This window comes from Malurus melanocephalus, unplaced genomic scaffold (assembly GCF_030028575.1).
Source record: "Malurus melanocephalus ecotype Western Australia unplaced genomic scaffold, MMel_1.1 scaffold_14, whole genome shotgun sequence".
Lineage (NCBI taxonomy): Eukaryota > Metazoa > Chordata > Aves > Passeriformes > Maluridae > Malurus > Malurus melanocephalus.
Window position 1 is genome coordinate 1,243,054 of NW_026623246.1, and position 23,602 is coordinate 1,266,655.

The following is a 23,602-nucleotide window of genomic DNA, read 5'->3' on the forward strand; positions in this document are numbered from 1 at the left end:
AACTGTTCCTTTCTGTCCCTTGTCCCCTGCGGCCACTCCCTGCTTCCTTGGCTGTCTCAGTGTGGGAGCCTGGCTTTTCATTCACCTCMTTTCACTGACTCCCAATACCCTCACCCCCAGTCTCAGGACTTGGAGATTGCACTAGCCAAGAAATTCCTAGGAAAATAATGCAATTTTGACAGAAAATTGCATTTTCACGGTATTAGAATATTCAGAAAAATGTTTAATCTAAGACTGGTTCAGAAAGAAGAAAATTCCTGCTTCCAGCTTCATTAAAAAAACTTGTTATATAAATTAAAATTCTTTTAAATTAAAAAAAAAGAAAAATACCACCATTTCACACATACTACATATTTGAATTTTGAACTATTCTTAGAAAAGCCCCTTTAAAAGTCAAGTCTTCAAAACAGTGTAAGTCAGCATAATTCCTTTGAGACATGGGAACAGAGGATTTGGCCTCAGGATCTGTATCTTCAAACCTACTGTGAACTGCAAACCTACCCAGCTGTGACATTTCAAAATGCAATCTCTTAAGGGCTTTTGTGAATTATCACATCCTGCCYGTGCACAGTCTCAAGAGGTATTATTTGCAGATGAAACCTCTTGGTAAGCAGTGTGCCTAAAGAATAACAGCTATTTAGAGCTCAGGGTAGTTCCATGGTAATTATTTCTCAGTTTCTCACGAAAGAGGAGCTGTACAGCAYGACACTGGTTAGTGCTCAGGGCAGTCGCTATCATCATGAGACCAATAATTCTCTACCTGTGGTTTTTCAGAGATATATACTGAAATAATAGCTTGTGTGCAGCTGACTTTAAATGTGTCTAATTATCTCATTCAATATACACCTGTTACAGTCTCAGAGGTCCTACTAAATTATGAAGTTATTGAACCCCTTCCTCCAATTTAAGGTTTGTTGTGTATCTCACAGCTTTGAAACAAAGCATTCCTTGATAAAAAAACATCCATRTTTACTATCACCAAATCCAGGGTAGTAACCTTAATCAACCAGAGGAAATACTAGGTAATATTACTAGGGCTGTGGATATTTTAAGGTACAACAATCTCAGGGAAATAAGAAATACCCACTTAAGAAAGATCATCACTGRAGAGATGCTAAGAGCCCATAATGGGAGTATAACTGAATCACAGGAAGGTCAAAGCCCTTTGAAAGGCAGAAAGCTTAGCACTAACACAAGAGATCTTGAAGGTTTAAGCACCACCTCTGAAGTGAAATACGAACAATCATCTTAAAGCAAAAAGAGCCCTCCAAGGTGCCTTGGGAAAAAGAGCTTGTGACTGAATTCTCAGCAAGCACTTACAAGACACACATCCCTGAGCAGATGCACCTCAAACAGTTTCAGTCAGGAAACTTTTAGACCAGTGTTGGTGACCAAGGGTTTTGCTATTCTGCAGAATTGTTGATCTGACATTCCTCCCACAATTGCCACAAAATACTGCAGTAAGGAAGGTCCCAGATTTTAAGTATGCTGGCTCATCTACATACCTCCTATTTCTCTTTCATAAATAATTTATTTTGTGTAATGAGATTTCATAGCACAGAATGAATTAGAAGATAGAGGCTATGCTGGAAAAGGTGACATCAGAAAGATGGGAGACTGGACTAAATGAGCTGCCAGAACTATTTACAGAGGGCACCCAACACCCTAAATAGATTTACTTCTGCTGCTTGAAACATTCATGCTCTCAAGATGGAATCAGATTCAGTCCAAGGTGCTTTTTCTTCCAAGAAGTTCCGGACATCTCAGAATTAAACTACATTAAAACACCGGAGGAAGGTGTTAATTCTTCTAACATGTAGAACCATGCAAATTGCAGGCACATAGCGTGCCCAGAACTGAAAACCAAGAGCAGATATATAAATGGTACCTCTCATCAGTGAAGCACGTCTCATGTGTCTTCTCAATACCAAAGGCTAAATAGCAAGCTTGTTCCAGTCACAAGCACAGCAGCCACCCAGGAGTTACTGACTCGGGAACAGTCTCCTTTCCAGCTCCCTGAACACATATCCTACATGCTAYCCTTGGCACATGGCTAAAGCCATTCACTCTTTACCTAACACACAGTGTTAATTCTGTTGTTCTCTGCTGGCTTTCTGCCCTCTGCACAGTCTGACCCTGAACACTTCACAGACCATGGGAAGGTGATTGAGTTTCCTCCGATTCAGTGCTGCTTAACGGCTCAAGGGTTGTAGCAAATGCTCAAATGAGTCAGGGGAGTGAAAYGAGAACAACAACCTCATGTTATTTGCAAGAGATCTCATGGTTGTTCTCTCTCTGTCAGCAYCGTGCACAGATCAGAAGGAAACAGAAATGAAAGTGAAGCAAGTTTAAAAACTGAATGCCTACAGAAAGATAATCTGAAGTATAATGCTCGCTTCAGATGGAAGGTGAAATCKCTGTATCTTTCCCACAAATATTTGCAGCTGAGAGTGGAAGCWAACGATCGAGGAAGTTGACTACAAACTTGCCATAAACTCAAGGAACTCACGTATCTGAAACCACAAAAGTCCATTGACTTCATATTCATTAGGCAAGAGTGTAATTAGTTTTAAARTAACTRTACAGGTGGAAASAAACAAGTAAACAAACAAACAAACCACACAGACCCATTCACACACAGCAGACTTTTTTTTTCAGGAGGAAAGAGCATTCATAAAAAATAGTAGCATTGAATATTTAATCTTCATCCCGAAATTTTTGGGAGAATAAAGCTATTCCTAAAGATTGCAGCCACTGCACCGATTTAGGAATATCACAATGAAGTGTTCTTCCAGCTGTGGACTACAGCTGACCTGTAMAATAGCAGGGCACTGAGACAACTGAGAAAATCATCAAGGCCATAGACTTATTTTCCATTGAGAAATGGAAACATCGTGACCTCTTTTTCTTTTTTTTCTAGCTCAGGTTGCACACATTTCTACCAGTAACTACTTATGTCTATTGATTTTAAAAAATCAAAAAACTTCTGTAGCAAGYATGAACAAAGTGAAATTTGTAATAGACAACAGCCTACGGATCAAGTGRAGCTKARCACGCAGGTATATTTCAGCTACTCKTTCCATTTAAGCAGTTAGTTTGTGCCTCTGCTTTTTTTCTGTAACCCTAAGATATGATCATCTTTTAAAAGATTCAATCTGCATATTTAGARTATGGGCATTGTTCTCTACAATTCCAACACCTTTTCAAGCATTGTATTATTGCAGTAAGAACAGAGAATAAAATAAATAAATAAATCTTCAAATTATTTAAATAAACATTTCCCAAGTCTATAAAATTGTTCAAAAGTGTTTATATCTCATGAACTCTAAAATAAATTTTCCAGGGTTTTCCTTTTTTTTTTTTTTTTTTTTTTTTTTTTTTTTTTTTTTCTAGAGACTCTTTTGCCAAGAGTTGCCTAGATATAATGCAGATTGGAAGGTTAAATCAATCGAGCCCCAGTCAGAGAAGATCACTGTAAAAGACTCCTTCAAGAATTCTACTTTTTTATTCTCAGCAATATCACCTCAATTTGAATGAAAACAGGAGTAATGTTAAATACTTAATTCGAGCTGTGTGCAAGTGTTGGCTGCAAGATCCACAATTCTGTCTCTGTTTTGTCACTGAATGAGTCTCAATCTTAATGGTCTCCCCAGACTTAATTTACACAATAAAATGCCATTTGCTGTCTTCAGTAATGAAATTTGTTTATTTTCCTCATCAGTTGAAGGTCTATGTTATTCACATATATAAGTAAATAYGTATTACACATGATAAATTAAGAGGCACGCAAATGTGACCACACACCTGGAGTCAGGATTCTCTTCTGAGAGCAAGAGGGTGCTTGGTGTGTGAAGCAAGACACCCATCTGAATCTTTTCCTGCTTGGCATTTGCAATTTGTTCTACCAAAACTGGAACAGCCACTTAAGGGCAGGCAAAGTGCCATCTTATGAATGTGGTATGAGCACAAACCACTAAGATATGAAAATCAAAGTTGTTCAGTGACGGCAGCATTTCAAGCTAGGAATGTCCAAGCAGCTGCGAGGGATGATCTACCCTGCCTATTTTTAATGGATTGTCTCACTGGGCCTAGATTAATTTCAGAAATTAAAGATACTTTTGCAGATACGTGAAGGGAWTTTCTATGACTCTGCTGAATTCAAATCAGTGTAATGCAGTAGTGGTGTCCTACTGGAGATTTCCAGGTGTTCAGGTGTGTTCTGCAGGGAGCAGTGCTGGGCACCCTGCAGGGCTGGGAGGAAGCAGCAGCTAAAGCAGGACAAACACGTGCCCTGTCCCAGACAGCACCATCAGGGAGGCTACAGCTCACTCTTTTCCTGGTAAATCCAGATTTACACAGAACAGAATACAGGAATGTCCATATCCCATCATACTCCTGTTGCAATCAGTGGATATTCTTCCATTAGCTTTTATAGAAATCTGAATGGCTTAGCCTTGGTAGAGGGCCAGGACAAGTAAATCCTGTCCTGTAAATTTAGATCAGAAAACCATTTCTGTGACTTTCAGATTAGGAGATCTACATCTCCATTATAATACATCTGACTAATRGGATTTAAGCTTTGTATGCAGTTAAGCTCCTTGGCGTTACAACCACTTGATTCCTAATTCAAAAGAAGTAGGTGTGGATGCTCACACACTGCTTTGTCACACTGTCATGGCAACGAAATCCTCAAAGCTGCAATGTCATTGTTAGTCACATAGCAAAGGACAGCCAGAGGATGTTTTCTGCCTCCACCCCTCTGGAAGGTTAATACCACAAAAAAGTCCTGTTYCAAAACACTGAAACATCTGCTACTGGAACATCTATTTCAGGACCTCTGTAATGCAATTTTTTTCACACATGTTGATATTCTCTTTAATGCCCTGTGTTTTCYACTCTTCTTTGATAAACCAGTATTACTATTCAAACCTACCTCTTTTTTATGGAATATATTTTAAGAAATATGAAAAGGCTGCCTGGCTAAGAGAAAATATGTTACAGGGGACTTTGATTAATTTGTGAAATAATTCTAGAGAAAAAAGTATAGCATTTGTAAACAGATACCAGTCTGGTGTAATATGCTGAATGCTTGTATGAACAGACTTCTACACATTAATAAAAATTTAAAACATCAACTAAAACAAAGTTTAGAATATGTCTTTTAATTGATCATTAATTTCAGTATTAACAATCTCTGAAACAAATATCTGAATCTATATCCCGAAAAGTCTTATAATATTTGCAAATAAATAAATTATTAGAAGTATACTGTGTTGCTTTCCTGTCCGTGTAAACTTCTAATGATAACGCATTTCAGAAGAAATAACAATAATAAGCAATTGCAGTGGATTTTACATTATTAAGAAACTTTAAATACACTTCTATACATATACATTCTATACACTTATATAAATTTTTCTGCACTTACACTTTAACAAAGCCATAAAGTGAAAGGACATTCAAGTACATTCAAGACCGAACAGAGAGGCAAGAGAGGCACGAATAAAAAGACATGATTCAGGTGGTACAACATGACACAGAAAGTTGTGTACATCACCAGCCATYACCAGCCGCAGGTGTGAAACTCACAGCCACTTCCTAGGAGAGGTCTGCAGTCACACAGCAATCAGATTCTCCCCAGTTTCTCTCGGTACAGCTCTCAGTTCACTTGTCAGCTCTACCTTTGTGACCTGAGAGTTCACCAGACAGGTCTTGTCTGCCTGGGAAGTCACAGGGATGAATCAGCTGGGGACATCTGTAAAGCCATCAGTGCTGCTGAAGGCACTCGAGACCCCAAGAAGGGCACCAGYGGCACACGGTGCCCAACTCTGACTGGAGAGTGCCACTCACCATAAAGCTGTGCCCTCCTGGGAGCGAGTTCATGGAGCTGCCCTTGGCAAACACAATTTCACCCCTTGAGCAGCCTGGCAAARAATCGCAGTAGCGACGCTGCCACTCACTTGAGCAAGAGAACACAGAGCTCTGCAGCAAAATGGGAGTTTGCTCTTTAAACTGCCATTGCAACAAACACAGAATGAAACATTTTAATGGGCTACAGTTAATCATCTCTAAAAACTGTAGGTTCAGCATGAATTTAAATTGTAAACTGGTAATAAATAATACAGTAAGTCTCAGCACATTTTTAAATATACATTATTAAATAAACTTTGATTTTCAGAAAAGCTTTCAACTTTTTTGTTCAAAAAAACCCCACCTAAACAATCCTTAATGAACTGCAGCCGGTTTGCCTGCCTGAAATTTTTGATTTATGAAGCCCTACTGCCTAGTGCWGAACATTTATTTGTATTAATTTTCCTTTCTTTTTTTTCTTTCTAAGGCAGATTAGACAAGAGCTGAATTCACAAAAACTTTTAATGCAACAACTCATTTATAATTATAAATTATTATAATGGCTGTGATTTGGTTTCATTCTGATTTATTTAATATTCACATACATATCCAAATATCTACTGAACTAGGCTGGTGCAAAGAGYGTGAGTACCACAGCCAGAGCAGTAGCTAGATGGATTTAAAATGCACATATTTCTATCTGGGTAGGAAAAGGCAGGATCCATCTGGTCACAGAAAAGGTCTCCGTGCATCTCCCTGTTAACCAGCCTTGCAATCTATCCATGCACACGGACCTGGCTAAATGCTCTGCTCAGTGGGAATCAGAAACAGCACCGTGCACTGCTTGTCCAAGGCAGTGAACTTTGTGCTGCTGAGAGCGGTGCTGCATGCATCCTGGCAGACCATCTCAAGACACACAGGCTAACAGACAGCAAAACATATCGGCTAAGAGCTAAAAGAGCAGGAAAACCCTCTCTGTAACACACCCTTAGTGCAGAGATTCTCCCAGCTGATCCCCTGAGTTCCCTGGCAGAAGRTAACAAGGGCACTCTGAGCTTCCTCTCATCTCTGCGTGGGGAGAGAAATGACRCCTATCAAGTGCTCCTCACAATGGTCTCAGTGACCCCTTGCYAGATAAGGTACCAGATGTGGTACCTCAGCACTGTATTTCTTTCTGTTGCCCTTGCCCTGATGCCAGGATGTGACCTGCAAACATCCTGGGCTGAGCTGTGAAACAACCCAATCTGTTCCAAAACGGCTTTTCACCATGTGTGAGCACTGGGGGGAACCTCAAGAAATCCAGCTGCTTTCAGGTGGAATTTATACAAAGGATGGTGTCTTTCTGTTTCCACCAATAGTAGGAAATRTCACCTGATTAAAGGACTCTCCCTATTCCTGCCATTCAAAAAGTTTCATCAGGCCATGCTCTATATGAATTCATCTCAGAAGGCATATAGAGAGCAAGTAAGAAAATACCTTTATAAGAACAATTTGTTGAAGACTACATGAAAACATTAGAGATACTGATGTTTGAATACATTCCTAATCTTACGTAAGCAGGACAATTTAAATGCTTTAGAAAACTAGGAATATTGCAGAGAGGAAGAAAAAAAGGAGAGATGTAAAAAAGAAGTTGGAAAGAGAGCACCATATGAAAATCATACTTAAGTTTTAATGTCCATTTAACAGGTTAATTAAATGTTATATTAAAATTWAAATAAGCTACCTAGGATAAAATCCTACCCCATCTGAAGTCAATAGCAATAATCTTGTACCTACAATTCTCACTAGGCTTCAGAAGATATGTTAACAGAATAACAACCAGACARGAGGCAAAAGCCTCAAGCTGTGCCARGGGAGGTTCAGGTTGGACACCAGGAAGAATTTCTCCACAGAAGGGCTGSTCAGGCATTGGAACTGGCTGCCCAGGGAGGTGGTGGAGTCACCATCCCTGTAAGGATTCAAGAAGCAACTGGACATTGCATTTAGTGCTGTAGTCTARTTGATGTGGTGCTGTTTTAAGGCTGGACATGGTGATCTTGCAGGTCTTTTCCAGCCTTTCTGATTCTGTGAAAAAAGAGGCTTCAGCAAAAGGTTTCAGTCAAAAAAGAGGAGGAAGAAAAGAACGTTTTGCTTACATTTTTTAGGGAAATGCCATGTAAACCAATCTAATGGCAATCTCTCTGGTCTATGAAACATAGAATGTGATACTGTTAGCGATTTTTAGCTTTACTTTTATTCATTCAACAGTTAGCGAGACTGTTTTGTAGCTGTAAATCAGTTTTTAAATTGTATCATTACCTAGTGTATCATAACAGTGTACAGACTGTTGCTTTATGGAAGTGCAACCCAAGATTGTAGCAAACAGTGCTATATATTTTCTATTTCACATGTACAAAAGTATATAAAAATAGCTCCTTGATTAATATATGATAATATGCTCAGGTCACAATGAAAACAAATATAATACAGTTTTATAGTGMAAGCATTTCTTTTAGAAGGAATACTATCTATGGGATACACTCATCTGATCAARGATTTCAAAATCACATCCTTAAGTATCCAACGCATTTTCAATGAATTGATAKCTATGGTCTTCAGTGAGCTGCCCTGACAGTAAAAAAAGAGACACAGAACTTAATTTTATCTTAGTTACTCGTAATTTATCAGACTATTCTGCTTGCTAGCTGAGATATGTTTCCCAAAACTGTGGATACGTTCGTCATGGATCAAAAAGCAAGTGCAGTTTATAARACAGTACTCAAAGAATGTTGGACASACACRGCTGCTAGTCTGAACACATGTAAAACAACTATTTTGTGATTCAGAGACGTAAATGTAGTTTACATTTGAAACTTTTAATCATTTTAGCTGCATATAAAACAGAAGTAGTAAGTTAAGTTAGAGCACCTTGTGTGAAATTTAAGGAATACGAAGATTACACAATTTAAAATTTAAAGAAATACAACTGTTCTGTCTCGAGTCCATATGCACCTATCATATAAAAGGAAACTCATTTACATGTGATGAAGACACGCAGAAATATCACAAATTTAAGGCAAAAAATGGAATTTGAAAGTTAGTGATATGGCAAATCCTTGCTTTTCTATCAAATGACTGGATACCATTTTTTCTGGTGTATCTATAAATTTAAAAAAAAAAGCTGTATTATCATAGAATCATTGAAGCTAAGAATAGAAACTGCCTGTTCAAGTATATAGTTCAAACTCTTTCCAACTCTGAGAACTCTTGACAACTCAAACTGAAAACCTTCCAAGACACTGTATGCATCAATAAGCAYTACTGTGTCACTCCAGAACCTAATGGATCCTATTGGTAGAACCTTTCTCCTGATATTTATTGGCTATTTACCTTGTTTCAAATTCATATAACCAGTTCCAGCTACACCTTCATACTTAGAAAACCTCTTCCATGTATTTGTCATGTAACAAAGAATTATACCTATTAACAACTCAATCTTTCCGACTTCTTTCTCACTTCAGGTGATTTTGTTATTGTTCTCTGAGTTTTCAGAAGATTATCCAATTCTTTATCCCTGAGGTAGCCAAAATATAAGACTGTACTTCAGAAATTACCTCAGAAATCACAAGTATTCTGATTTCCAGCTGCCTGATGCAGCTCTTCCACATATCTACTCTTCTTTTGACATTAGTGAAGCCAGAAGCAAGACAGGTTTGTTGCCTACATTTTCAAGGCTTCATACCACATTACTACATTTCCACCTTCTCTCTCTCACTAAGTATCCAAGTGTCCTCAAATGCATCACCTTTTCTCTGAATCTYTTGGGCYGTGTCTAATTTGTTGGACTTCTCCMACTCAGGTACCATAYAGTGTAATACTATCTGTAACTTTTATTAATATACTGTAGATCCTTATTGCAGATTATTGAAGACATGAAATAGAATTAGGTCAACACAGAATAAACAATTAATGGGGAGGGAGCAATTAAAATTGCCCAATGGGAYGATTCAAAGCACAATTTATATTTTAAGATGCTATTTCAAATATATTCTATCCACTGAGCTATTTATAAGAAGCCAAATATCTCACCATAGCTACAGTTTTTCAATGCAGTTCTGATTTTACTGCATACATAATTTAAATGTAGAATAGGCAACATGCTGACAATCAGCTTTGCTCTGCAAAGGAGTCCCAGTTCCAGCCACTGATTAGAGAAAGATAGGCACATCATGTCYACTTCTCAGCACAAACTTAACCAGTTAATATGACAGCTATTACACTGTTTATCTTTAAAAATACAAATAAAAATACAGGGAGGTCTAAATTTGCACTCACAATCAAGAATTCAGCTCCTTTCAAAAGTCCTTCTGGAATTCTGCAGTGTGATACTGTAATTCAAAAAATGCTGAACAACATGCTACAGTACTTATAACTGGAAAGGTATTACTTAATATAAATCTTAAACAACATTCAATACACCTAGTCTATGAAATACATCATTACCTAATTTACACTCTGTTTTCCAGAAGACTCACTTTCAGTACATCTTATGAACTCTCCTGTTCTTGACAATGACTACAGATCATAACAGAACTTTCAGAACAGAAGGCAGAGTARCCAACYATCYCAATTCTTAAAGCTGTTTGTCAACCTATTGAAAATAAGAAAATAATTTCTTTGAAGAAATGAACAGTTAAAAATCAAAGTGAATCTGAGGAGGAAAGGGTAGGTCTGAAAATATATTAATTGCAAAAATAATACAGTCCATGGTATTTTAGGCACAGTTGTTTATTCTTGTTCCATGTTTTAAAACTTGGACTCAGAAAAATCAGAGGAAGTTTTGGGTTTTTACCCTCTTTTCTTCTCCTTTCCACTAAAAGCACCATGGTTACACAGCTTGATTCAATCGTCCTTTTCCACAATCACTTCTCCATGAAGAACCCTTCTTCTCTGCCGCAGCATGTGGAAGTAGAGTTGTGGAAATACTTGATCAAAGCATAAARGAAAGCAAATTAGATGGAAAAATTCAACAAATCACATAATGGAAAAACACAATTTTGCAGAATGATGAATTGAGTAAAAATTATGGCACACAGTGGTGCAGTTGATTAATGTAAATAACAACAAGTCATGAACACTGCAGTGATTTAAAAAATAGTAATTACTCAAAGCTCAGACAAGGCCCCCTGAATAAATACCCCGTGTTCAAGAAACTTCACTCCAACAGTTTCCTTGTAGGAACAGGACTTAACGACATTCTGATAGTGCTTGAAGCCTTCAAATCTGTCCTAAGCATGTTTGAATTAAGACTTGGAGAAAGATATAAATTTACCCTACTTGTTCAAGTCTGAAGTGAGGAGATCCCTCTTTCCTGTCCCTCTGTCATCTACTGTATTACTGTCCTGCTGACAGAATTGATGCTCATATTTTTAATGGCTAGAAAACTGAATTTATTCCTGAAGTGTTAAGTTACATAAACAGATGTAAAACTGTTCATGAGTTATCACGCCTTAGGATATTTTTTAGTGGCATAAATCTCTCCTGTTGGCCTTCATGATTTCTTGGGACAAAAAGATTCAGTGTGCGTGCATATTGTCAAAGTCCATGTTTAAGGACCTTAAGGACCATGTTTATTCCACCTTCTGAAAGGAATAGCTTTTATGAATGCAGATCATACATACAGACCTTTTAACTTCAGTTTTCTTGCTTTTCAATTTCTCTCCCTAATCTGCTGCCTCGATGTACAGATTATCCAAAAATTTCTATTATATATTCTATTATTAACATTATCTGAAATACTGTATTTGCCTAGTTCAGTCTAGCCCTATTCATGGTGGAATATCTGGTGTGYCAGGTTGCTTTCTGCTTGTCTTCACTGCTTAGGTAGAAGTGGAARTAACACTGGATGTGAAAGACAGATAATCTCTCTACTGTTACCTCCATGGCTTCTGGTATGCATAAGTACAGGGACAAACTGATGAAACCAGGGACTGCAGATGTTCAGAGAGGTTTGGGGTGTGGGGGGTGATTTCTGTGAAAATGAAATCTTGGAGAATATTGCTTCAAGTTTTTCCTGAGGATGGTTAACTGGTGAGTTCTCCAAAATAAATATTAGTAGCAAGAAGCCACAGCAAATCTCTGGCRCAACTTGCAGGACCATTTTTAAGCCATTACTTCAAAGTGGGAGAGGCAATACAAAGTATCAGTGACACAGTTACAGACATTTCTGTGGAWAAGCAAGAAGTATGTTTTACTTTGTCCAAGTCTGAGAAATGTTTTTAGCATTTTCACTGAAATTTTTAAGACAGCTTATGTTCCTAAGCAGGTCACAGGACAGAAAATTTCAGTCTGACCAATGAAAGCATGGTGAGGCTTAGAACAACAAAAAGCAGGCTTTTATAGCTGAAAATGTTCAGCAAATTGTAACACAGGAAGTGTTTACAGCATCGCTGATGATTGATTATTACGCTGTTAAAATGTTTCTACAGTTAAATAATACTTACATGGCACATAGGAGAGCATGACAATAATAAGGAAGTAATAGTAGTCAAAGGAGACATTATATTTGTTGGGAAGTCTCAGTGAAAACATTCCTGTTTTCTTCACATAGGGTAGAGCAGCATATATGGTTAGCAGTTCACCTGCAACTCCAGCAGGATACAAAATGATAAAAAAGTTGTATCTGTATTGAAAAATTAAAAAAAAAAAACCTTGTGAGAAACTGCCCATAAATTTAAAATTTTCTCTTGTTATTATTAGTGGCTCAGCAATCTATTACAGTAGTTCCTGCACAAAAATCAGTGATCACATCCTCACTTGGCACAGAATATCAGTTTCGGTTACTTTTGACAGAGTTCCTTAGATTGACAGAGAATAAATGCCTCAGTGCTTCTATTTAAAAACAACAAAGTATCAGAATGCTTTTATGTCTTTCTAATAAAACAATCCTCAAAATTTTAGTCTTCAATACTACATTTTTTTTAAATGTACTGATCTTACTCCTGTTGTCATTGACAGGATTCAGACACTGACAGGACTGAAGCTCAAATTCAGCTAATTCTACATATTTTCATCACAATGCACACACACTGGGTCAACTGTATGTATTACAATTTGTTTGAAGATAATGAAATTGTTGAAAAACATCAGAAGCCTGTTTTACTGACTAGAACATGGAAATACTACATTTACCACTAACAGAAATTGGGAAAAAAAGATAAAAGAAAATGACAGTGCCAAAAACTTTTCAGATCCATTTCAAAGTGAGATGATGTTCAAATAAAAGGCAAAGCATCCAGTTCAAAGAAAATGTGGTTTGAATGCCATAGGCTACATAGGCAGTGACAAAATGAAAATCCTAATCAATAGGCTTTGTGCTGTCCTTTCACACAGATTTGCAGGCTGTCCTAAGGAACAATTCTCCAGTTCATGCAGGGAACAGCAAAGASAGATGTAACACAAAGGTACAGTGTGCACTCCCTGACCAAAAGAAATGAGATCCAAAACAGCAGCAACTAAGTATAAAACCATCCTAGAAGGAAAAGGGCTTAGAAGATTCACAGGTGAAGGGAATCACAGAATCACAGAATGATTCAGGTGGGAAGGGWCCACARAGGGTCATCTGGGCCAACCTTGCTGCTCAAGCAGAGCACGCAGCAYAGGATTGTGTCCAGGCTGCTCCTGAGTATCTCCAGTGAGGGAGACTCCACARCCTCTCTGGGCAGTTTGTTCCAGTGYTTGGTCACCTGCTCAGTAAAGAAGTTCTTCCTCATATTCAAGTGGAACTTCCTGTGCATCAATTTCTGCCCTTCACCTCYTGTCCTATTGCTTGGCAGCACCAAGAATGTAGATTAGGGGAAGAATGTAGATTAGATAAGAAGGATCTGATGCCTGATAAATAGTTTGTCTCTATGCAGTTATAAGCTAAAGTTCAGAAATTCCATCTCTCTTGGTACTGAATTTATGCCCAGTTGTGATGTTTGTTTATCCATAAATCTTGATGGGATATTTTGGACTCTATGAAAAAATAATACCTTTTCAAATGCTTTGTTTATATTAATATTTCACCACATATCTCTTCTGTGACAATGTCAGTTTTCCCTATTGTGTGTATTAAGGAAACAAAATTCTGTTATTTAAGGCACACAGACCTGAGGGCAAAAAATATTATCTGTCAATGTACTATGTTCTGAATGCATTTCTCTTTCTGAAATCTATAAAAAAAACTACTGATGACAGCCAATCTGAGTATTTTTAAATTTGTCATTACACTTAAACATAAAACAAGTCTCTCACCTCAGGCACTAGCAAAAAGATAATGTTTTATAAAAATGGACATAAATACCAGACATATCAAAGAAGTGCATTAGAAGCATCAAACGTGAATTATCTATAAAACACAAATAAAGGAAAATAACAAACTCCTTCAAATAAGAATTGTCTGCACTGAATGCAGGTTAGATATTTTTCTTCTAACATCCTTAGTCTGTCTTACATGTATTTTTTTAAATAATGAATACACAGAATACTATTCCAGTTAAGTCTCTTGATAACCACACAGTGTCTGCAGTATATGTGATCTAGTGGCCAACCTGAAGTATGCTTCAAAATCAAAATAGTTTTGATATGGAACACACTTTTTGGGTGAGTTAAACTAAGTCAGTATTTACCTTTACTACATGGATATAATCTCAAAAAAGCTCTGATAAAGCAGAACTTTTCATAAAGAAATATTAACACAGATTGAGTGACAACAACTTCCACATTTTCAAAGAAAGACTAGGACAGGTGCTTAATTTTGGGCACTGTATTTAAGAGCATTGCAAAGAGTCATACTGTAAATTTAAAGATGACTCCAAAGGCAAAGAAAAAAATTGAGTAAGTGAAAGCAGAGTTCAAACTGTGAAGTTCAAAAAGCAAAGAAAAAGACATATCTCAAAAGCCTTARCTACAATATTTTTAACATTTTAGACCAGGCAACAATGATCCCAAGTACAGAAAGTAATTGACTTGCACTTCACTGACACATCACCAAAGCTCAAACATCTGCTCTCCTGTGTGTTAGTTGAGCATGCATGAAACCAACATGCACAGAATGATGAGAAACTCAAGTGCAAGGCATCTCCACCTGGCCCATTTAATGAAGTATGGCAAATGGTTGAGCAGGTTGAATGTGTAGAAGGAATATCGAGTAATCTCTGTCACAGTCCATACGACCAGAAAAAGAATAACGCTCTCCTCATTCTGGATCTGCAGAAGTATAAAGAACCAACATTTTCTTCATCCTTAAGCTTCTTTTCTTTGTAAACTRCAACAGGCTTCTCTTTAAGATACATAGAGCAGAACTAATATCTTGTAAAGAAAGAAAATTCTGGCATAAAAGYGGTATGCTGAAACCATTACCAGGTACAGTTCATTATCATGTGTGTTTACTAACATACAGACATTTGCCAACTGAGCAGTCTTTATCCATTATGCAAATATCAAAATATAAAACTCTATAATTATGCTTATTTGCCCTCTTTATTCTCTACCCACATTTCTACTACACTGTATAACTATCCCTCTTTTATTTGTGGTTGATCTACTTGTTTACCTTCATACTCCTCAAAACAGCAACAACAAACAAATGCTACAGAAGATACSTCCTTCTCAACATCACTTTTTAATCATTCTGCATTTCACTACTYCATTTCCTAGACTTTCTCTTACTTTTTATCTTGCTACTTCCACTATGTATAATGCACAACTCAATGAAACTTAAGGCAAAAGGAATTGCTTCATATAACCTRCTAACTGGAATTTGGTCACAGAAGATCAAGCTTGGCAGACTTCAGGGAGCTCTMAGATAGTTAAGGAGCTGGAGCACAGATGGCTCACTAAATGAAGAGTAGTTGGTAGATCAGGAGCTTTGGGTAAACTCACTCAACAATCTCGTGCAAGATTTAAGTTCTGAGTCATTAAACTGTCTCATCAGTAGGTAGCACATCTCTGCTGTTTCAAAACACCAGTTCTTTTTCACCGAGTGAACAAATAAACAAAAGTCCCCAAATACAAAGAAGGCACCTGGGGATATATTACAAACATTACCTTCTCTGAAGAAGAATTACACACTAGTAATTTTTTTTCTTTTTAAGAAGGGAGGAATTTTGGAATACACTTCTATGCCTGAAGGCTGAAAAACTACAGGGATGTCTGTGAAACAGAATAAAGCAACACAAGTTTTGTCAAAATCATAAGAAGGGAAATTATTTTTCAAAAGAAAATGCAACGTGGTGACAAAGCTTATTATATCTCCAAGATGCTGAAAATCCACAATTCTGTCAAAAATCATGAAGAATTATAAGTGTTCTTAGAATGGTGCCCTCAATGTGTCAGTCAAAGAGTGCATGTTTAGCAGAAGAATCTCACCAACATCATAAAAAAATGGAGATATAAAACTAGCACCAAAATCACAAACAAATAGCAACAAATGAAGTTCAAAGACATCCAAACAAATAAGCAAAGGTAAAGACAGAATTAGGCTGYTCTTTGCCTCATGCAATTAGAGACAAACATTGATAACTCAAACTTGGATTCATGTCACAGTGCTAAATCCAAGCAGAAGAGCTTTAAATAAGTATGCAGAGAATTCCTATCTGCTGCCTTACAAATCTGCAGTCAAGTGGGGAGGCCTGGCTCTGGCTATTATCACTGACRTGCCTCTCAGCACCTAAAGTGACCCTGAACATTCATGCCTGCTAAGCAGAAACAGTGTGAAATACAATCAGACATACATTCAGATTTATTTTCTCCTRGACACAGCTTGGCCCACTGTAGTGTAGATAGGGGAAATAAAGAAAATTGTTGGATATGCTAAAGATTTAGTCCACTGCAGATAATMAAAAATGGCAAAATGCAGTGCTGTAGTCCAGCTCATGTGTGAACATTCAATATAAAAATCTTGTTAATCCTTTGCCTTAAAATAAAAATAAAAACACATTTTGCCTTAAGGAAAAAATAAAGACACTTAGCTTACAACAAAACAAACCAAACCAACCAAACAAACCCCCACAAACATAAAGCAAACAAAAAACTCCTATGAAAAGCCTATTTAATGTATTCCATATTAAGAAAGCGATAGTAAAGGAAAAGATGCAGCATAGAAAACAAGAYCTCTTGTGAACTGAAATGTAGATTTGATAACTGAGGCAGGTGCTAGGATAATCCATCTGCAGAAAGGCCTATGCCATCTGCTGGTGAGACAGCTTAATGGCTCAGCTTTCCAAGCTCTGAAGAAATTCAAGAGCACAAAATCCATCAGTTAATTTTTTTACATGTGTTTCACAGGAAGCACACCTCACAAACTGAGCCTAATGTCCTACCTACTAGCTGTGAGCAGTCTGCTTGTTTCATTCTGCTAATGGATCATTAACCCTACAACAGCCACCTACAGCCAGCCAAACAGACTACTGTCATTTACAGAGGTCATTAAGTGCCATTGTGACATGATGGATGTCATCAAATGTTATTACTACCATAACATTAAAATTTTGAGGAGGTTTCTAAAAAAAATGCAAAATTTCAATCATGTTTATCCAGGTGAATTCAATTTAAGGCATAAATTTAAAGACATAATTTTACATTTTATTTAGATCAATTCAGCAAGTGCTAATTAATTTTTTTGAAAGGGAACTGGTAACACTGGGGGTAGTTWTGCTTGTAAATAATAGGAGTAGTCATTGATTTCACTTGGCAGACCACAGAGGGCGTGATGCCGAAGACACTGCTCATTCACAGCTAAGACCCAGACTCAGTCTCCTGGGAAGAATCACACAAATTCCATTTTGTAACCCTAACTTCCAAAATTGTACTCAAGTATGTAAGCATTCTCTGTAGGAATATCATTAATTTTTAAACTGGTCTTCCTTGTGAAATGAAAACTGTATTAGCAGCTTCTCCTTAAAAGCAATCAAAACATAATTTGCTCACACACATACCTGTTTTATACTATGTGCAATGAACCACACCATGAAGATTCTTGAACTCACTTGGACCCCAGTCACAAGCACAGATGTGCGAACTATTCCTTAAAAAGAGAAACATATTATCTCTGTTCCAMAATTCATGTTTTAACTAGTTACAGGAAGAACTAAAATAAAAAAACTCACCAACTGCACAGTGGACTACCTGTAAATAAAAATAAGTCAGAGGTTACAGATGTGCTGTTACTAGCTACTGTATAAACAGGGCATTTTGATATTAACAAGAACTTAGGCTTAATTATATTTTTTGTCTCCCACTAACAAACTTAAAAAAATACATGGCATGGCCGTGGCAATCAGTGATGGGATAGGCTCAATATCTGAGCTGTGMAAATACATGAAAGAAATTTATTTTCCAAATTAATTGTAAATATTAGATATTTAGATACTGACAAAGCATTTTTTTTTTCAACTAGGAAGCTACTCTGCCTTAATCAAAGAAGAATTTTACAGGATAGTGTGGAGGAAGTCAAATAAGGAATGCTAGTCACACAGCAATTTTATAATGTTCTGCATTCATTACAGATTAATAATATTATTATATTTTTGCCAAAGACAGCTACAAAGCTTTAGATCCAGTGTATTTTCTGGTCAGTAACGTTTAGCAAATGAAGTGCTTTGCACTATTTTGGCAGGYTTGACTAGCATTACTTACTGTGAAAGTTGAACAACACAAAAGCCTGTATACAACCGGCAACACAATTTTACTGGTTGTTTGAATTAGAGACACTGAAGGTAGATTGAGGAAAAAAGTTAAAATGTAGAAGGGCATTCCTTGTTTTGCCTGGGAAAGAACTGCAAGTGCCTGRTAAACCAAACAGCTTCATTCCATAGAYGGGCCAGGACTGAGACCACTAGTGCAGTTTGCAAAAGTATTMCTCAAAGAATACTTTGCACATCTTRCACAGACCCCATTGCAATGGATTATAYGGGGTATGTGAATCCAGTCTYRGAAYAAGCAWAAGCAGGRAAGGCACAAAAGGATATCAAGTCCAATATAAGGAATAACAGGTAACCTATAATCTCTGAGATGGTGATATCTACTACACTAGAGAGTTGGACTCCTGGCTGTAATGCCTTCAAGATTTTGCCTTTTGTGTTAAAGACTCTCAAATCAAAGCAGTTCCTATGCAGTGACAGATTTAAAGAAATATTAGAATTATATCTGAAAAACATGTTCCCATTTGCTTCAAGTAATCACCTTGCCCCGCCCCCAAACATCATTAAATAATAAAGTAAAAAGGACTTTTAGTGCTAACTTAGTATTTTTAATTTAAATTCAGGATAATAATGAGTTTGGCCTATGATATGCAGCATCCAGTAAAGCAAACTAATGTTTAAAATTTACCTCAAGCAAAGCAAATGTCTGGAAAAATTTAAGCGTCTTTTGAACGCTTCTGAATAAGCCTCTATGTGTTCCTTTCTGTATATAAAACCGCACCATGGCAATACCTAATACCAGCCACCTATAAAAGAAAGAGAATGGATACATTTCAAATTAGAATTCTAAAAATATCCATCCATTGTAAATAATTTAGTATTTTTCTTCATRGATTATCTTTGATTCTTCAGTTGTCAGTACTCTTAGATCATCAAAAATATCTTTAGACATAAATATTATATAATGTTGTGTAAACATCACACCCATCTCTTTACTTGGAAAAGGATAGAGAAAAACGTGCTACCTTCATAGGACTGACTTAACTGAGAGAACCCCCCAAAACCACCATCAGACTTTTCACTACATATTCCTACTATTAAATCCTCATGCATCTTGWTATTTTAAAACACATGGTGAACTTAGCACTGTTTGGGTTGCAAGTTTGTCAAAGTAAAGGACCTGAATTTATGCACATCAATTTGACATTTTTCATGGCCCCTCAACTCACTGATTTCAAGATTGACCAGCCATCTTAATGTTTCTATTTGTGACTGTCCAAATGAAGTTACTGCTACACTTATGGTTTTAACAGTGTTGAGAATTTTTCTTTAAATATTAGACTCCAAAGCGCTGAAAGACGGGTGTTCTGTGCTCCTGACTTCCAGAAGCAGATGTATTTAACTAGCACATTTTAGGGCWTTGKATAATTTTATTTGGGTTTCTTTAGGAAACTGAAAAATGATGCCAATAACCCTTCCAATGTAAAAGAAAGAAAAAGTAACAGTATCTCTTAATCATAGTAGAGTTTGATATAAAACTTAAATTGAGATTTGGAATGAAAATTGAGATTAAAAAATTAAACTTCTAAACTGCAGGTTCCTCCCACCACCAGCCCAGACTCCATAAAATAGTCCAAGGCATGAGCAATTCYTTCCACATAATAAACCCATTTTTATATAATTAAGATATTCAAAACAGTGTACTATATGTTCCTTAATCAGGATTGATTGGGTTAGTGATCATCTAGTTACAACACCCCCTGCTGTAAGCAGGGACACCTTCCACTAGATGAGGTTGTTCAGGGTCCCATCCAACCTGGCTTTGAACAYTTTCAGGGATGGGGCATCCATAGGTTCTTTGGGTAACCTCTGCCAGTGCCTCACCATCCTSACAGCAAAGAATTTCTTCCCAATATCCAGTCTAAACCTGCCTTCTTTCAGTTTAAAGCCATACCTTATTCCACCACTACAGGCCCTTGTGAAAAGTCCCTCTCCAGCTCTATTGAGGGCTCCCTTCAGGAACTGAAAGGTCACAGTAATGTCACTCTGGAGGTTTCCATTCTCCAGACTTAAAAAAAACAATTCTCTCAGCCTTTCAGACCTATATCTTATTCTTAAAACATCATACYAGCAAGAAGACTGAGAACTTCAGGTTTCAATCCAGAAACACTAAGTACAAAAATTCTTTAATATGGACATAGGCATAACCAGAGTTATGGATTGCTATCTTGAGAGGTAAAAATAAAAATAAAAAGTGACAATGGGTTTTAGTTTAACTTCTTCTATGATGTTGCTGAGAACAATTACTCAGTCCTTTCATTTTCCATCAAGTCATAGCAAGTATATTCTACAGGGACATAAGCTGTGGCTAAGTAAGGGCCCAAGTGACAAAGCAGAGGGGTCTCAGAAATACCCAGAGGCAGATTCAGAGAGATTATTAACATTTACATAAACATTTTAATAAATATTTAACTCATACTACTCCCTCAGCATAAGGTATAGGCTAACACTGGAAACAGGGTACCAGGAAATACTGATCTTTGGTCAGATCTGTTGTGCTGTAACAGCGTTGAGAGCAGCCTGGACCCTGACGGCTCCCGTTCACCTCGGATGGCACAGGGATGGCACGGACGTCAGCATCAGCCCCTTAACCATTCCTACAATGGCTACTGCTATGCAGCCACTCGCCGTGCCCCATTCCAGCACTCCATGACAGCATTTCAAACTCACWTAGAGTTAGTCAGGCTTCCCCACACTGTAGGAATGATTCCCCTCTTTGATCCCTTCTACTTTAAGCCTATGAATCCGATCTGTCAGCGCTCCAAAATTTTCCCCTGCAAGTGTTACTTAGATTTTATAGCGGATTGTAAATGTGAGTGCATTTATTTCAAGTTATCTCTCACCACTGTGGAAACAAGGAATTACTGGAATATCACTGGTAATCTTTCACAGTGAAGCTGCCCTGTTTTATAGTGACGTGTTTGACAAGAGGAAGGTGTCAGTGAGTTTACATCCAGCTGGCAGCACAAATGTGASAGCAACAACTCTGTCTGAGACTTAYACTGAGAACTCTAACACCTAACAAGGCATTTTCTGCACCTTAGTCCATGACCAAAGCATTGCAGAGCAAAGTAATCTTGGACCACACTCAGAAACAAAGACTGCAAATATATTTTTCTCAAATTATTTTTTATGTGGACATAAATTTCTGAAGATAGGTTTATTTAGCTATCAGTGGCTTTGACTTTGGATCTCAGGAAAGGCCTTATACTGAGTATTACAAATCACCAGGAAATGGCAAACACTTTCTATAATAAAGGCAGCATCTCCAGCTGGGACTTTCAGTAAGATTTTACTCCCTTAAATGTGTTTTAGAAACCCAGACAAGCTGCAAATTTTTTTTTTTATTATAGTGTTTGTTAACACACAGTTGTGCATTGGTTTGTTAAAACTCCAGAAACATTTTGCTATATTGCACTGCCTGGATAACTGGACAAATACACTGTTCTAGTTGCTTATTTGTCCTGCATAGTGTCTCTGTTAAGTATAGCTGTATTTAAAATACATATTTTTATCTTAAATTGTACTCACAAATTACTATAAGAATTTATTCCTATCTCTTTTTTTCTCCATTTCTGCATAAAATATCCAATTTTGCATGTCTTAATTCCTTTTGATATTAATGGAAAATTGGAGAGAAGGAAGTGGGAGATACTGAAGCAGCACCTAAGGTCAAAACTAATATATTCGATAATCTTTTAGAGACATATAAAATACAGTGGCAAGAGTCAGTGTTCATTAGCAAATTCTCACATGGAGCACAAGACTGGGAATTCAATACCAGCTAGAAAAGAATTACATAAATGCACTTTTCGAAAAGTGCTGCCGTAATATATGAACAGACTTGAACACATATTCAAGATTCACGGTTGTTAGTGAGAAGAAAGCCATTACGATCAAATTCCTGGCTTTCTCCATCAGTGCTTGAGCTCCTGCCTCAACTGTGGCATGTCAGTTTTAATCTGTGGGATTCAAAGGGCAGAGAGATCACCCACTGGTAACAGTAAAACTGTTCTCATGATGAATATCACTCTATAAGTTACAAAATTTTTAATTCATTGCTTTCTTTTAAGCATGTGGAAATTGATAGATTGGGATGTTTTCCCCCAAGAGTTAGTGAACAAAGAAAATTTTCAAGAAGTGAGAATAAGTGCTTCAAGCACTAAAAACATGAAGCTGGCAATAAATACCCGCTTTCCCCACAGCAAAGCTTCGCAGCCCCGAGCCCAAGATCGAATTAATCTCCTGGGCTACTGCAGCTCTTCCCCCTTCAGCGGTCCCCGCTCATCCCAGTGCCCGCGGGGCCGCGCTGGCTTTGGACAGCTCTGCCCGCCGGGAGCCGGGGCGGGCTCTGCCCGCTCACAGCCGGGGCGCTCCGACCCGAGCACGCCGCCCCACCGGGACCCCGGCCCGTGGAGCCCCCGCCGCACCGAGGAGCGCTGTGGGTGCCCCGCGGCGAGGGGCAGCCCCCTCCGCATCCGGAGGGCCGTGCCGAGGGACGCGGCTCCCCCGCCCGGCATGCCGGTCCCGGCTATACTTAACCTCCGCGGCGGGCGCGGGGTGACGCGCTGGCGGCYGGCAGCGCTGCACCGTATTAGGCAATGCCCGGCATGCGAGCAGAGCCCCGCTCCCCGCGGCTCCCCCGTGCCCCGGCTCTCCCGCCCGGCCRCCCCCGGCCCCGCCGGGTCCCCGCCTCAGCCCCGGCCGCGCTGCCCCGGCTGTGCCCACCGGAGGCGCCGCGCTGCCGCCCGCGCCCGCTCACCCCGCGGTCATGGCGACGTTGTAGAAGATGAGCCAGGTCGTGGCCAGGGCGCCCAGCTTCTTCTTCTTCTTGCCATTCTCCTTCTCCTCCACCGCGCCGTTGCCGCCTCCGTCCTCCTCGCTGGACGCCATGGTTCCCCGGCCGGGAGMGCGGCGCACACGGCGGGGAGGAGGGGCTCCCTCCGCGGCGGGGCTGGGGCCGCGCTGACAGCCGGACCGAGCGCCGTCCCTCACCCCATCTGTCTTCCCCGAGGGCCGCTGCCACC

General features: G+C 38.5%; 1 protein-coding gene across 1 annotated transcript; it reads right to left on the reverse strand.

The window, feature by feature from the left end:
• Positions 1-5,185: 5,185 nt before the first annotated feature.
• On the reverse strand, positions 5,186-23,602 carry HACD1 (3-hydroxyacyl-CoA dehydratase 1). Its single transcript, XM_057383411.1, has 7 exons — positions 23,338-23,602; positions 19,204-19,321; positions 17,982-18,000; positions 17,811-17,899; positions 14,960-15,081; positions 12,336-12,514; positions 5,186-10,817 (listed from the first exon to the last, which is right to left on the reverse strand). The coding sequence occupies exons 1-7, from the start codon at positions 23,466-23,468 to the stop codon at positions 10,735-10,737; spliced, it is 741 nt and encodes a 246-aa protein (XP_057239394.1). The 5' UTR covers positions 23,469-23,602; the 3' UTR covers positions 5,186-10,734.

Bases quoted from the DNA above. Each gene is read 5' to 3' on its own strand.
- HACD1 (XM_057383411.1), bottom strand. From the start codon at position 23,468: ATGGCGTCCAGCGAGGAGGACGGAGGCGGCAACGGCGCGGTGGAGGAG. The intron at 19,322-23,337 runs GTGAGCGGGCGC...TTTCTTTTATAG, and splicing joins AACGTCGCCATGACCGCGGG to GTGGCTGGTATTAGGTATTG. The intron at 12,515-14,959 runs GTGGAGATGCCT...TTTTCAATACAG, and splicing joins TACTTCATTAAATGGGCCAG to ATACAACTTTTTTATCATTT.